The 17,149-nt window shown below is 44.8% G+C and overlaps 1 protein-coding gene across 1 annotated transcript in view; it reads left to right on the forward strand.

Annotated features, from left to right (window-relative positions):
- The window catches only part of LOC120896292 (heparan sulfate 2-O-sulfotransferase pipe), a 121,772-nt gene that overhangs the window by 69,623 nt on the left and 35,000 nt on the right, over positions 1-17,149 (forward strand). Inside the window, exon 2 of the mRNA XM_040300297.1 lies at positions 5,277-5,437. Within this exon, the coding sequence (XP_040156231.1) occupies positions 5,277-5,437 (161 nt within the window). The remainder of the gene's footprint in view (positions 1-5,276; positions 5,438-17,149) is intronic.

The following is a 17,149-nucleotide window of genomic DNA, read 5'->3' on the forward strand; positions in this document are numbered from 1 at the left end:
AGCAAACTACAGCAAAGTCCATCAATACGAGTTTGCCGTTCCGGCTGACTTGAGCGTAATTTTTCCATCGCACAAAGCCGCTTAAAAATAATTAAAGGAAAAGAAACAACTTTTTCCTGCTGCTACTGCAGTATACAAGCTCGCTCGTCTTCCAAATTCTTCCACCTACTAAAGAACATCAGCAGCACGATAATAGGGCCAAAGTACAACAAGCGTACTACAAGTACTTTGCACAATTTCAAAACGAAACGAAACAAAAACTCTCTGCAGGGAGCAGCAGGAGTTTAGTTTATTTTTATTTTTTTTCTTCTGCCATGCTTTCTCACTTCGGGCACAACTTTGCCGCTTCATAATAACCGTTTTCGCCCTGGTTCGTGAGGAAACGAGCGACGTTACCATTGCTGCTTCCTGTGCTGCTTTCCACAAAACATTCCTGCTCTTCCGTTTTCGACTACGCATCGTCCAACTTCCAGCACAACTTCTCCTAAGCAAAGAAGTTGATTTTACATAGATCTAGCGAGCATGATTCAGCTTTGTGACTTTATCAATTACCCAAAGCAAAACAGTCGTACACAAATCAGGAAAATTGCACGAAAAAAAAACGCCGGATCTGTGTCTAAGCAAATGCCAATCCACCCAACAGTACCGGCAACATCAGCTGGACAGCATAGTCGGCATTGCACCGAAGACCAACGTACAGCGGATTGAGTTGTAATGCTTCGCCATTCTCTCCCACACGAGTGTAACGGGTCTGTACTCGGTGTGACCCGGCAAGCTTACCCATCGCCACACTCCACACGGAGCAACAAGCAACAATGCTCGTAAAGAAAAACTACAAGCCCCTGTCCATCCCGTTCTCCACCCCCGTTTGCACAAGCTACAGCACACACAAGCAGCTTGTAGATGTTTCCGATTCGGATTGTAGCATCACTCCGACGCGGCCTACCCGTTTAACGGTAATGGCAAATTACAGCCCTATTTGTGCTGGGTACACACAAAACCACCAGCTGGGTACGGGGTTGTGCAGAAATTAAGCACGTTGTGCATCTGCCTCGACTGGCCCCGTACGTACGCTTCATCCCCTCCACCAAAGCTAAGCTGAACCAAACCCGGCACGAGCCGCACTTCGGACCGATCTGATGCAAGCTTCACGACCCTGTCATGTAGTACACAATCGCGGCCGGAATTATTTATGCTTACCGATCGGTTCCGATCAGATTAGAGCCTGGCAACCGTGGGAGGGTGGGTGGCAAAAGTAGCTTCCCTTTGTCTGTCGGCTCTGCAAACATCCGCCTTCCCTGTTGGCTGACGGTTGCAAAGTGGAAAAGTGTAACCAAATTGCGATAAGAATCAGTGGTAGTAACTTTTGCGCGGTCAGCACTGCAACATGTCGCCCGGCCGGCAACGACAATTGGAGCCCTCCCATTAAAGCTGCTAATGGGGATAATGGGTGAAATTAAACCGCGTTGTGGTTGTAGCGAAATAGCGATGCAAAGAATTGCTACAGAACAGTGGAATGCGTTTTAATTGGTCGATTAATTAAAGAGCGATGAACAAGCGATGATGTAGTTGAAATTTACAGAAAACAAACAGCCAGATGGTTGCCAAGCATCTCCGAAATGTTGAACCTATATTAATACATTTGCACATAAATAATTACAGTTTGGATCACATTTCAGTTCGCGTTTTAATTTACATTTTTCGTACATATCTTTCCTCCACTATACTTTCAAATTAATTGAATGCATTCAAAAGGGTTAAGTTATTTTCCAAATTTGTTGTGAATCATGTAGGATACGTTTTTGCATCTCCCCAACCGTATTACATTTCACCACTCGTCTCGTCCAGTTACTTGTACTGCGTTATAATGCGTTACTGCGTAGCAGTGCCAACAAATAATCTCCATACATTTGGTATGAGTATCATTAAAACTGGATGATATAACTCATCACACAGATAGATTTGATTTAACCATGGGAATAACCAATGAACTTGGAACGAAAATCGAAATTGCAAACTCACGAAAGCTCTTTCAGTTGGTGTGAATCACGGCTAGATCCTAAACCAATATGAAGATAGTGAAACTGAGTTGGATAGCAAGGTCTTTATTATCTCCGGAAGGTTGAGTGCTGAGCAATAAACTAAATTAAAATGAGACAAAAAGACAATGAAACAAGCACAAGAGCAATGTCAAAGACAGTAATCGTAACATGAATTGGGCAATTAGCAGTAGCTCTGGTACCTGAACAAGCACTCAAAATAGGAATGAAAATCAGAGATTTCAAGAAAAAAGTAGGCAGTTAGCTGTACCATGCATACACCAATCGTTTCCACTAACAATCAAGCTGCAATTGTATCTATTTTGTAGTTTCTGGAATGTCTATTAGGTCTCTAACTTGAATAATCAATAGAGTGGTGAGAGCGAAATCTGATGAATGTAGCCCATCTCATCCCAAGATTGCTATCCCTCCAATCTCTGAGCTGCATTCCAGCAATTTCATCTCCAATCCTTGCAATTGGCAATAAAATCTCCAACTTTAGCCCAACGCAGCCCCGAAGTTCCGAAAGTTAAAAACCTTTCTCATGAAGCTCGCACTAACTATTGGCATTCATTACCGGCTCCAGTGTGAGCCACAATGTTCACACCCTCGCCGTCTGTGCAACATTGAATTCAAACTCAACTCCACTTGCTTTAAACGAATGCTTCAGGAATTCAATCAGGAATTTCATCCACATTCCTCCCATTGACCAACTCGGCATCAAACCGATGCACCGAATCAAGTTCAGTCTCATGCACCAGCTTTACATGCACTAAACAATCGCAAAGTCGTCACCACTAATAGATCGCATCGGTGTGTTGGACACCTCTTCAGCTCTTTTCTGTTCCACGCTGCCCTGGGAACGTCTGCCAACGTGGTCCGTGCCTCCGTTCTGCCAGTCGGTGTAGCTGGTCCGTTCGAAGCTTTTTCCCAACCCCCGCGGGAAAATCGAGAATAACCCACAAGTACCGGCAAAGAAGAAAAGCAAAAAAGCACCACAAGGGCACACAATTGTGCAACACGCCACTTCTAACGAACTGAAGATGCATACCCTTGTGCTCGAGCGCTGCAACACCGTTGGGAGCGAATTCGCGCTTCGCAGGAAATGGAAAGGGAAGGGAGAATAGCAGAAGTCCCACTAACTGGGACAACCTTGACATAATCCAACGGTCGTTTTAAATACGACCAATTCGAAAGGGACCACCTCATGCTTGACTTCTAAGACGAGGGAATGCTGTTACGCCAGACCCCGGCGGTTTGGTTGTGTCGCCCGCAAATGGAAATGATGGCACAAAACCTTGAGCCTTGAAAAAAAAGGTACAAAACGAAACACATCGAGCCGAAAAGATAACGCTCCGGGGTCGAGCGTTTGCAACCTTCGCAGGGAGCAGCGGAACAGCAGCCGGGAAAGTGAAAGCAACGACGCCAGACCAGGGTGACAGAAAAGAAGTGCAAACTTTTTGAGACGAGTCACATAAAAGCGAACCGTTGTTTTATGTCTCCGATGTGATCGCACGCTTCCAAACACACGCGGCACTCGCGGGACGATTTATGGCTTGAAAGTAAGGCCCAACGAAAGATGGTTTGTTAGATGGTGGAAAAAGGGTAAAAACACACAAAGGAACGAACAAAGAAAAAAAACAGTAAACCCATACCGCCAAAGCGGATGCGGGAACATCATCATTAGCTAATCGTCCCCAATCGCTAGTTACACGCCAGCTGGTTAACATTGTAGGAGTACAAATTAGTTGGTGCTGCTTTGAAATTAACGTGCGCGCGCGAATAGTAAATGTCAGCTGGTTGGGGCAGTTTTCGATCGTGTGACTTTCGGAATTTCGACTTTCGGGTTCAGAATGATTGGAAAAAAGCGAATTGAGAGTGGCAAGCGTTCCCCGTTTGCAAAGTGTTTGCAAATCGACTACAAGGAGAGCGGAGTATTGATGGAGAAGGTTAAGAGAATCTAAAGATGGTCCTTAACCTGGATCGAGAACATGCTTCGAAAGTTCCTTTGAAGCGTTTTAGGTAGAAAAGGAGATTGTACATTCAAATTTGTTTGGTAAATGGGTTCTTGCAATTTCGTAGTTCAGTGGGTTGCGAAAATGTGCTTCTTAGGCAATAAATTCCCCAAAGTGGCGGTAACAAAGTCTTGGGCGTAATACTTCCGAAGCAACAACAAGATCTAACCTTATCATCCCCAAGATACGGTTAGTCAAAATACAGTCTATTAGTTTGTTAAAAAAGACACAATCATATTTCACATTGTTGTGTGTTTTCTTAAATTTTGATTATCCTTTTTTTCATTATTTATTCTTCAGCTATTCTTCAAAATTTACTGTATCTAATCCTTTTATTGCAATTATTATAAATTTTTTTCCCCAAAAATGTCGTTTTAGGCGATAATTCTGCTCTTTTAGTGCCAACTATCATGTACTTTCCCCCAAGCTTAATGCCTTTTCATACAGTACACAGCCAAACAGGTCACTGCAGCGCAAAATTATGACTCCGATTTGTGCCAATTAAATGCGAAATCGCATCAAACGGCAGCATCAAACGGCCCGGCACATCAATTCGACCGCACAGCGACAAGTGGCCCCCTTTTGCTTCCGAGCCTGGGCAAATTCAATCTAGAATCCCTTGGCAAATTGGAGCTCACGGGCTCAGTCAACCGAGCACCGTCAATGAGCCAAGCGCCTGTAATCCATCGACACATTTCATTTAATCAGAAAATTGCCCCAACCCCCTGTCGCGTTCCCACTCACCCACAGCACATCGTGCATTAGATTTAAACCACGGGCTCCACTTTTTCCGACCTGCGAAAGGTATCAGAGCATGCTCTACTGACAGCGCTCAAATAACACTTCAACCTGACTGACTGACAGGATGAGTGGGCGTACATGGCGCTTGTTTGTGTGTGTGTGTGTGTGAAACCGAATGTACATCATACTGTCAGAAACGGTACGCGAGAAGGATTATTAGTTTTTCCATCCCATTATTGTCATTAGCGTACGGTCTGCTGGAGACGTCCAGGTACATCCCATTCCCACACCGTCCTGTGCACAGCTGACACTTACACCGGGACGCATGGGATTCGGAACACACACCGTAACGCGCTCCCGCTCTTGACGATGATGATGATGATGATGATGATGATAATATACCGCAGCTAAACTGAATTCGTCTCAATTTATAGCGTTACTCATCTTCAACCCCCTGTTTTTGCTTCTTCCCCCGTCACAGATACGCCGAATTCGTTGCACTGATTGCAATCTCGTGCACGCTGTTCCTGTTCCTGCACACCCAGAGCTTGACGTCGCGGTTGCGCGAAATGGAGGATCGACTACAGGAACCGTCCTCCCTGTCCGCCGCCAGTGGGCTGAGTGGTAATTCAATTAGCCAAGGTAAGTCCCGGACTTTTTACCACTCCCTTCCCTCCCCTTCCTGGTACTCAATGCATTCCACGGGGTTTACATTGATGTAATGGGTGCAGGATGCTGCTACTATCAAAATGAAATTGTCACCCCAACAGCACGCCCAACAGTCGGGAAAGGCACACACTGATGCTTCCTACAATACATTGATGTTTATTTTGGTTCGACACGGCATGCAGACTCGGAAATAGCGAGGTCACAACAATGATGTAACGAATTCAATATCTGAAAATACAGCTATTTGTATCAGAAATGAGACTGAGAAGATTTGTGTTGCTTCTAACACACAGGAACGTCATACACTGATAGAGTTTTGTATTAAATTAAATGTATTCAAAACAATCCAAAATCAGGCTCAGACACTCATCTTGAATTTCAAACTTTAACGGTTTGGTTACGTTTATAATGAAAGCAAATTCCGACGAAATCAAGGACTGTATTTCAATAAAACTAAATAATTATTTTATAGCGTTAATTTCACACATCACCCCGGAAGCTAGAGGCAGAACGTTCCATTGCTCAACCCGTTTGATCTCACACAGCGGTTATGCATAATTATTTGAACGATCGAACTCCGCACATATATTGAGCAAAAGCTCACGCCAAAAACCCCCACACACGGCATACCAGACGCACTTTAATTGTTTCATGCAAATGAAAACTCCACGGTGAGCTGTGATGTTTGCCGCACGCAAATTATACCAACCGTTGTACCTGCCGTATGTAAATTGACGCGCTCAAAACGCGTTCCCTTTAAAAGAGTCATCCACCCCACCGTGGTGTTGACCCTTCGCGAGGCGAGATTCCCAATTTCGGCAGGCCATCCATTACCGGCTTGCACAAGCTGATGCACACTCCGAATGGTGCCCGGGGCCTGCGCTCCATTTGATTGACGTAACCAGACCAGATCTGCACAGGACAGTGACATCGCTTGTGGTCCCATTTTAGGGCTTACGGCCCGAAATGAAGAGGCAGCTCGTTTTTTCGGACATCTTTAGCTCGGGCATCTATCTCTTCAAGCTCTTACGCTACATAATTGCACGTAACACTCTATCCAGTCGTTCATCGTCCAGCCGTCCAGTTATGGTAAACGTGCACTCAACCAATAGGCCTCTGCGCGTCTGCCATGAACCATCAGCACGTGGTAATGTAGGGCCCACTTTGAATCGCCGAAAATCCCATCCCAAACCCACAGAAAGCCATCTGCCAGTGCTAAATAGCTGCCATTACAACGATCGGTACGACAAAATGAACCATTCCGTAAGATCTTGCATCTACCGGCTAATCGACAAAAAGGGCTAATGAACGCACCTACGCTGGATGAGGTGAATTGGCCACCGTAGAATAACCGATTCTCGTACAGAATAAAAAGAAATTAAACGAACGCATCACAATCATTTAGAGAGCCCGAAAAGTCGATCAGAGCAGACGATCGGGACACGCCGCTGCTAGTGGACTGATATCGACCATGCGTAAGACAGTACCACATTCAGACTGTATTTTTGACATTTTCATTTCCACAGCAGCGAACTTAGGGGCGGTATATTTGCTTTCGGAACAAAAATCATTCAAATCGTAGCATATATAAATTATCCAAAATCATTCTCTTTGGGTTTGGCGAAAGGCTACGGCTCATTTACAAATCCTCGTCCCTAAAAGCATTCCAAGCGCTTCGAAACGACGCAAACCTCTTCTCCCCAAAACGCTAATTGAATATTTATAATTATTTGCACATTCTCGGAGCCCGGGCTTTGGGTGTTTCACACAAGCCCACTATGCACACACAACACTGTTCCAGTGTTTGTGTTTGCTTTGGGTTCGTTTTTTTCCTCTCTTTTTGGGAGAATTCTTCGCATCTGCCACACCGCCCCGGTGAATTGATTTATTGAATTTCTACTCGGCCAAATAATGTTTGCCGTATAATTATTCCACCCGAATGCACCGAAGGCTTGAGGTCTTTATTGGAAGAGTAAGTCAGACTCAGAGGGCAACACACAGAGCACAAGCGCTGGAGGTAAAATGTTGAGTGATTTCTGCGGGAGAATTTTCACCTAGCATTATGTCACAAAAAATGTTGAAGCTGGGACAAAATGCTAGTGTAATTAATTATGTTACTTTAAGCTTATTCCCAAAAGCAATATTACTCGCTCGCTTCCCTCTAAACCCATAATTATTGTGAATGTTAACCTTTTTTTTTCAATTATGTTCAATTACCTTCAACGCGACAATCACAAACGCCCCCTGCACTATCGAATCATTATCGTAATTTAATTACAAATATTTACTTAGCGCAAGCAAATAGTAGCAATACAGTTTTTATCTCTCTATCAATTACCCTTTTCATGGGATAATTTAATCGCTCAGTCGAATTCATTGCCCTTGTTAAAACTCGCTTAGATGTTTAAATGTTTCCCCCTTTTCCCACAAACAAAGCGATTCTTCCGGCTGGCTGCACCTCTCTCTCTCTCTCTGTCTCTCTGTGTGCAGAGATAGTCAAGCAGTGTCAATGGTGCGTGAGTAAAAGCTGTGTTTTTCTCACCACTCCCTCTTTCGATCGGCCCTCAACCACCCACCACCACCATCACCACCCACAAATGAGTCATAAAACCTGCACCCACTTCGTTGGTTGACTTCTTGGGGTTTTCCGAGATGGTTTTGGGTTTCTTTTTTTTTACTTGCAGCACACATTGTACAACAATTTGATATTCCAACTGATGGTGTTTGCGAATAATCATCATGCGAGCGTGTCGCGAGAATTTTCACGTGTCAAACACACACACACACACGCATACATTTGTCCCATTTACAGAATTACGCTTCACTGGCATAAGAACTCAGCGAATGACACCCATAACAGCAAGGGTTGCCAGGGTGTTTCGAGTACGTTTTTCAACAGAACACACACAACTCCAACCACCTCAAAATGGAGGCTTTTGCGAACCAATTCTCATCTCCCATTCTGTCATCAAAGCAATTGCGAACGGTTCCATCAGGGCAGGGGTGAGATGCGTTGTGCAGAACAGCAGCACCAGCACACGCTGGCATAAAACTTAATGAAGCATAATATTACAATCCAGCCGGCAAAAATATGTTGCATAAATATTATTATTACCCCCCCAAGAAGGCAATCGAAGCAATTGACATGAACCTGTTAGCAGACCGTGGCAATGGGAAGTAGTGAGAACCATTAAACCCCCGGGAAGGACGTGTTGAGGAAGGTGTTTGGGCGTTGTTTTTTTTTCTTTTTTCCTTTGGTCTCTCAAATCCTGTTGTGCCGACTACTGTTGACGATGTGTCTCCACAGGCACGGCACGGTTTGACGCAGGACGAAATCAAAGCGAGCGCCCGAAAAGTGAGAACGGAAATGACGTTACGCGAAGAGGCAATCCTTTTTCTCGTGCGTGTGGTTTTTTTGGAGTGCCTTTTTTCCGGTTATATGTGTGTGTGTATGTGTATTTTTTATTATGCCACACGAATGCGGAAACCCCCGTACAAGATACACATGGGTGCGAGGTGTACGACCTCGGTGGTGCCAAAAAAGTGCCCGCACAACATCACTTCCAATTCGCGAATCAAAGCCAATCGAGCCGTTTGAGCCATCCCGGAAGCGACCGGGCATGAAACGGGGGAATGAAGTGAAAATTTATTTATTTGATTTTTCCGGCTTCCCGCAGCAGCAGCAGCCACCAGCTGACTTTGCGAGCCTGTACCTTTGCTCGTCCTCGGTACCCCTTTCCAATATCCAATCGAAGATTTGCGCGCGGCTGATTGGGCGAGAATTGTCGGACTTTTTCTCTGACTTCAGCCCCGCGGACAAGATAGTCCTTCCCATGTTCCTCTTCTTGTGACTGGGCCGATAGTGTTTTAGCTCACCGTTTATACAGGTCCTGTATGTTTCTATGTGTGTGTTTTAACGGTTGCTTCCCATGGGCAAGGCGCCCGGCAGTCCCGAGATGAGACGCCCATTTATCCTTACACTAGCCGCGCGCGCGCGCTCCGCCGCATCCCAAGTGTGCCAAAAAGGGGGTGAGCATTTCCGCGTATTCAATTTATGCAGCGTCTGGGTAGGGATTCTCAGCTCCTTCCCTAATCGACTGAATCCAGCAGCTGCCCAAGCTGCGGCAGCGCACAAATCAACCGCTCCACCGCGGCAGTGCAACGACGATTGCGACGTTGTTTTTTTTGTCTTGCTTTTTCCCCCGCCAAGATCACGACGTATTGTTTCGCGCTTACCGAAAACATACCGAGGTGCAGTTTTTAATTTATTGGAAAACCACAACCCCATGGTGCCACCATGCTCTGGCACTGCTACGTGCGCGTGTGAACAGAGTATCCTTTCTCGCGCGAGAAGGACCATTCTTAAGCAACGTGGAGTTTCTTAAGAAGCACAGTTTGACTTTTTGGCCGTTTGCCACCGGGGGCTGAAATGTGGAGCTCTTGTTTCTCGCCCTGTTTCATACACACACACACAGGATGTGAACCACTTGAGCAACAATAACTTTAGCGTTCTATCGCAAACCGTCTGCAGGAGAGAACGTTGAGAAGAATAGGGCAGCTGCAAGAGCTTTTTCGTCCTTTTTCCCCCCATATTGAATTGCCCTTTTTTGGCGAGCAAGCGATTACTTGAGTGCGATGAAGCTAGGGAAGCAAATTTCTGCACAACTTAATGATAATTTGGTGGCTCACACACACAGACAGAGAGAGACGTACATGTAAAGCTTTAGAAGCGATAAATCTTGTTACATTGCCCATTATCCGGAGCGCACAAGAAATTCTTAACCCGAGTCCCATCATAAAAGCTTGTGCTGAAAGGCAAAACAAAGGACAAGCTCCTATGCTTGGAGATGCATTCATTTGTGGCGTAGTTTCCGGAGCATAATTCGGCAAATGCTTTTCAGAAATATGTAGCTAATTCAAGCATGAGCATTACTCTACAAACCGGTAAGAGAAGGTGAGCGGTTTTCTAGAAAAATTGTTCAAAACGAGATGTGTACGGTATTGAAACCTAATAAAACAACAAAAAAGTACATATTTTCCCATTAAAATGCAACCAGAGCGCATTGCTTACGCTCGAAAAACTGCATTACAATTCCACAAACTTACTGTAGCGTATCGTTTTTCCAACATATTTTCAAAAAAACAAAAAACCCACCCGTTGCACTACATTCGAGCACACTTCAAACCAAAGCCACACCTTCCCACTAACTAAACCAGATGAAAATATGTGTTTGCAAATTTTATTTCCACGAAAAAGGTGTGCATTTGTGGGCGTTTATTATTCGCACAACATGCAAAACAGAACAACGCTGGAAACACACTCCACACACTCGGGTATCAGTATCAAAAACTGAAAATGAACAAAAAAAAATGGGGAAAAAATTAAACTACTTTCCCAATTTTTCCAGCCAAAAACAAATTGTCAGCGCGACGACATGCTCCGCAGCCCGCAGATTTCGGTCAATTTGCGTGTGGTGCTGTTCGCAACGCCATCCGCCAGCAGATTACTGACGCTATCATTGCTAAGCGAAAAATCGTACATGCATACACGATATCCTAAGCACGAACATACGCGCAGCGCATGGGGCAGCCGGGTCGAGCAACAAGCAGCTAGCAACAGCCTTGTACGGGAGAGAATCCTTTTTCGCTTCACGCCTCATACACACAAATACACAGCCATCAGCCGATCCAATAACGATCGATAACGTTAAATTGATCATATTCCACGCCACTCACAGCTCAATCTCGGGCACCCGTCTGCCCAGCCCGTTGATGGTTGGCGCAGACACAGGCACGGGGAAAGCAACAACATCAACAGCAGCGCCACATACAACAACAACAACAAAAAATGTACCAGTCTAGCCGACCAGATTGTAGGGACGATGAAAAGTTTGCTTTTTTTCTGCAGCTACATCCGTTCCTGAGGCTGCTATGCTTCACAAGAGGAAAACAGGGTGTAGCCGAGGCGATGGGGTAAAAGCAACCAGCGCGGATAATATCGCGTGCAAAAACGCTCCTGGCAAATGGGGGAGAAGGCACGAGGGGTGCACGATACGACGACATCGGTAAAAGATGAATTCAATTTATAGTAATTGAACGGTACACGCGCGCTTAGACGAGATGCTGCCGGGCGCAGTGGAAAACTCTCTCGTTGGATAGAATGTTGCCCCCTTGTGCCGTTTGGAGCGATAAATTTTGCACAATTTCAAACGGATTGGTAATGGGGGTTAAAACATGTTTTAGGGGGGGACAACGAGTAAAAAAATTTGACAGTATTAAATTACTACATCGCTGCCGGTCGGTGCATACGGCTGTAGACTGAGAGGCGTCAAACTTTGTGTGGGTATAACGTTTAACAAGGTTTAATAATTTATCATCCTGAACAAGCAAAAAAAAAACGTGTGCAGTGTTGGTTTGAACACATGGAATCCACTCCAAAGTTAAATGGAGAATTGACCTTTTATTTATTGGAAACTCATGTGTATTGCTTGTAGTTAATTCAAAACAAATTGGATATTGGCTTTTTGAAACAAAAGTATTGTTTGGAGTAGTTATTTTAGATCTCTGTTACTAATTCTCAGATTTGACTCAGTTGAGGTATACCCAATGAAAGTGATAACGTTTACATAACAAAGACTTTTTCGGCTGACTGTAGAAAAAAAAACTAAGAGATATAATTAATTTCCAAGAACATCATTTGAAAGGCCTTGCGAGCTACCTTTCGTCAGTTATCGAGAATTTTCGCAATGGCAGACGAAAACATGCGTTCAGGCATGGTCCTAGGTTCTACCACGATTTTTTATCAATACCTACTTAGCTTTCCCGAAAAAAATTGTTGGAGTAGAGCTTTTGCATCATTTAAGTCCAGAAATTGTCGATGGGCCGGAGCTGAGAGATGTTGGACCGGTTCGCTGACTAAGGTGTAACATCGGAACTCCTCAGAAATTTGGCTTAAATGATTGCACTGAGATTTGGCGCCATTGCTTGCCATTGCGAAGCCTGTGGACGCGATTTTAACTTCTAGACATGTATGGTCATGCTTACCAGGTACTATCTCACTATTTAACCGATTGCATCGACCTCCCGGCCAAGCAAACACAGGGATGAATCGACTTAACCCTTAGTCTTGAATTTCAGCTTCCTTTGGAACCTCAAGCCGTTTAGGGACGTCGGTCATTCGGAACTGTACTTTCTTTCGATGCTCGGATTGTTGTGCCAAGATGTTGGAGATACCGGAATGGGCTGATAAGACGCTCACAAACTGTCACACGGACTTCGTATTAAACGTTACGAGGTGCCATTCTTTATCCGCCTTCTTCAACGATTAGAGTTCGACTAAAAGAGGTATCAAATCTAGTCTGCTGACTCATGGAATACTACTACTGACAGTGGTTAATTGCATTTTCATTAGTGCGAGTGAAGATAAACATGGAATTAGATATGGAATGTCAACAAATGCTATCCCTTTTTATGCAAACGTTATGATATTGAGGCATAGAAAATTGAGAAAAGTTAGGTAAAGGAGTCAACAATATTCACTTTTAAAAAGGTATAAAACAGCATTATATGGCTGGGTCCGGTAAAAGCAAAGATACTTTTTAAAGTACTCCGTTTGTAAGCTATAATCCATGTACTAAGTGTTTTCACGGAAGGCTTTACTTCTCATACTTACTACTACTAATACTTTACTCTCAACGTTGAACAAACTCATCTTCAAGGAAAAAGGCACTCATCATCCCACCACCAAGAAAGAAGCCAGGGTACAAAGAGCCTTCCATTCAACTACTACCAACAAACTAACAGCGAACCTTTCCATCAAAGCACGGAATCGAACGGAAAAATGTCACTGCACGGAATGGCCCTCCAGCGACAGCCACTCGAATTAAAATGGGCTTCCCTACTTGTTGTCCATGTTGTCGAACATTGTGCGGTAAATAGATCCAATAAAAAGTTACCCCCTTGCAGCAGCAGCAGCAGCAGCCGTACGCACCTTCCACCGGTTTTTCCGGACAGTGTCCCTTGTTGCGGGAAGAGCGCGCGTGAGCCCACAGCATCGTCGGCCTACGCAATCTCAACCTTTCCCCGTATCTTCCTGTCTGCCATGCCTGCTTTTCGTGAGAATCTCATCCGATTTATCTCACCTCTTCCCCCCACTCCGAGTGCTGCGACTACTAATGGCACCAAACAAGGGGAAGAGAGTGAGAAGGAGTATAGGAAATAGACACGTTCGAGTTTTCGGTGACAGCATTGCTTTCTTGCACTCAAAACTGCAATGAGTACGGCCCGGTTTAGTTCGTTATTGACAAATATTTATCGACAAATGGACGCTTTCTTTTGCAATATCCCCATTTCGTTCACTGCAAGCAAACTACAAACGCCCCCAATCTTTTTTTATGTGTCACCTTCTATTTCACTAGCGAGCTGCTTGCCTGCGCTTATCGTGCCCGCTTCTTGATGGGCAATTTAATAACAAAAATAAATTAAATTAACAACGAACCACTCAAAGGGACGAACGATTCGGCGCCCGGCTCAAGTGGCTGGCTGAACCCTGCCAGCAAAAGGATTTGTTTGCGTGTAGTTGGGACGACATCCGTCGTTGGCAAACGGCGTGTACCGCGTAGGCATCCCTCGACGGGTCCCTGCGACGCCATCGATAAACTGTTCGTTTACTGTTTTGATGGAGTCATAAATTACAGTTTATACCTCGAATGGGTGTACACCAGCCTGCTGCGGTACCCGGCTGACTGAATGGGTTTAGTCGCGTAGACACTACCACACACACACACACACACACACACACACACACACACACACACACACACACACACACACACACACACACACACACACACACACACACACACACACACACACACACACACACACACACACACACACACACACACACACACACACACACACACACACACACACACACACACACACACACACACACACACACACACACACACACACACACACACACACACACACACACACACACACACACACACACACACACACACACACACACACACACACACACACACACACACACACACACACACACACACACACACACACACACACACACACACACACACACACACACACACACACACACACACACACAAACCAGGTCTGAAAGGATGTACGGTGCAAGCTTTGCCCGGCTCTGCCCATCCGTTCTACTGCTTGACCCATTTCCTCTCTCTCTCTCACACACACACACACACACAAAACGTCCATTTCAATTCCCGCATCCCGCCCCGAAAACGGCACCGGTCATTTACTTGGACCACTTTTAAGAAGGCCATAAATTGTATCATTGGCTTCCTTTCCTTTGCTCCGGTTACGGGGGCTTCGTCACAATCATTGCCACCGCCATTTTGCAAGGGTAGATGGCACCACCGGTAACGGTGATAGAGGAAGGGAAAAGGGGTTGCAGGACGAACGATAGAGTAAACTTCCGCTTGCGGTTGTTTTGGAGCGCTTTCGAGAATGATTCATTTTACCGTCTTGTCCGACCATTTCGTTGTCGGAAATGTTGGATCTTGCGCCGTATTCGTAGGGGTTTGGCAAAAATCTTAGCCCCATGCAGTTGCAGTTTGCAGATGCACTACGCGATGGTTTTGGCCCATTTAGTAGCAATTTCCCGTGCAAGTACCATAAAAAGGGCAACCTAGGAAAGAGCACAACTTTAATAACGGTGTGATTTGTTGATCTTGCTTAATGAGGTTCAGTAAAGAACTCGAAAGAGACTATATCTAGCGATGAACAACTACATTCATCTGACCATCAAGCAGTAGAGTCTAGTTATTCCAGGATGGTTGAAGTCTCCTCCAAAGAGAAATTTCCAATTGAGCCCAATTAACGCAACTTTTCATAGTGTTGGCCTTCATGAATCTTTCGTTGAGAATCATTCTTATAAATCTGTGATAAGCGATAAGTGATTCAAATCTCGAATCGAATCTCCAAAGATTCATAAATCAGCATTTAAAAGAATTCTTGAATCTTTGGATATTTACGAACTCATAAAGATTCGTCAGACGTCAAAGATTCAAGGATCTACAAAGATTCATGAATTCATGAAGATTCATAAATCTCCAGGGATTCAAGAATCATTAGACAACTATTGAATTTGCAAGATCCCATGGTACATCCCCGTCGTGGGTTTAAGTCTCGCATGGACTTTCTCGCATGGATAGTTAAGTAGACGCTCCAGCTGCATGGTACCAAGAAGTTTTGAATGCTTGTATAGGCTGACATAAAGATTGTTACGCCAAGAAAAAGAATAAGAAGAAGCTCAAGCTCAAGTTCTATGCAAAATTCTATCCCTTAAATAACGACTCATTTCCTACCATTGTGCTACTTAAAATTGAAACATGATACCAAAAAGACCCCAAAACAATGAAGCTGCGCTAAAGCCAACTTCTTTCGAACGGCAGATATAAGTGACTACAGAAAATGAAACGATCCGATACACACGTGGTCGGGTGGGACATAAATCGCGTCCTCATCATCTTGCCCTCATCAATCAATCCTAGCAGCTGGCAAAAAAAAAATCTCTCTCAAGTGAGCATCAGACACCCGCTACTTGGTTTAAACTCTTCTTTAATTTAATACATCTCCGGCTTATCCCTCATTCCCTTATACGCCCTTGCCACCGATCCCATCTAGATGGTGCAGCAAAAGCTTTCCGGATCACCGAGAAGATACACGCGCATAGACAAAATAGACATACGTTTGCGAGCAATTTTCCTCAGCAAAAGCAGCAGCAACTAACACACACACACACAAAAAAGCCAACACGCGTCTTCGTACGCACCACATACACCCTCGTGCCAACTCCGACACGAGCACACCACCCTCGTACTGCTTGCTGGCCGTGCTGATTAATTGCTTTCCGTTTTCCCGGGTGCTGCTTCACCGCCACCTGGCCGGCTCTCCAAAGCGGGCGCTGCCGCTGATTGTAGTAATTTGTCGGTTCTTGCACGCGTCGGCACATTCTTCCGCCGTGTCGTCGAGGTTTAAAATTACTTGCACCCGACGTACTGCCTCTGCTTTACACCCGCCGTACGTTATGGCTTTATCAAGGGAGTAGCAAAGGTTCGCTTTTTTGCTTGCTTTCTTTCCCGAGCTAAATTCAAGTGCGCACCCGGCGTACACCTACATTTGATGACACACATGTTTACACCGTGTGTGTGTGTGTCTGTGTATATGTTCACACCGTTTAAGGGGCTAATCAAATGGAAATGAGAGTTGGACAAGGAGGGGTTTTGAAGCGGGAAGGTGATTAAAGCAGTAGCAGAAAAAAGTAACATACGCTTTAATTTAACAGCGCCAGCGACATGCAAAAACACCCCACCCGCACCTACACAGTCCCCTTTTTTATTGGTTTACCTTCCATTAGCATGTCAATACGGCCGGTACGATCTTGACAACGTACCAATTTTACTTTATTTATTTACTTACTTTTTTGTGCTTTTGTGGTTTTGCTACAGAAAAAAACCCCGCCTCGATAGTTTAATTTCAATCACAAAGGGCAGTTTTTTTTTTGTTTTCTGCGAACCATTCCAAACTGTTCGGGTTCTCATGCAGGGTTGGCATTTAATAGGATCAGCTATTTCCACCCTCCTCCTCTTTGGGTGGGTCAAATTTCAGCGTTCAAATTTCAGCTCAGCA

This window comes from Anopheles arabiensis, chromosome 2, assembly GCF_016920715.1.
Source record: "Anopheles arabiensis isolate DONGOLA chromosome 2, AaraD3, whole genome shotgun sequence".
Classification (NCBI taxonomy): Eukaryota; Metazoa; Arthropoda; class Insecta; order Diptera; family Culicidae; genus Anopheles; species Anopheles arabiensis.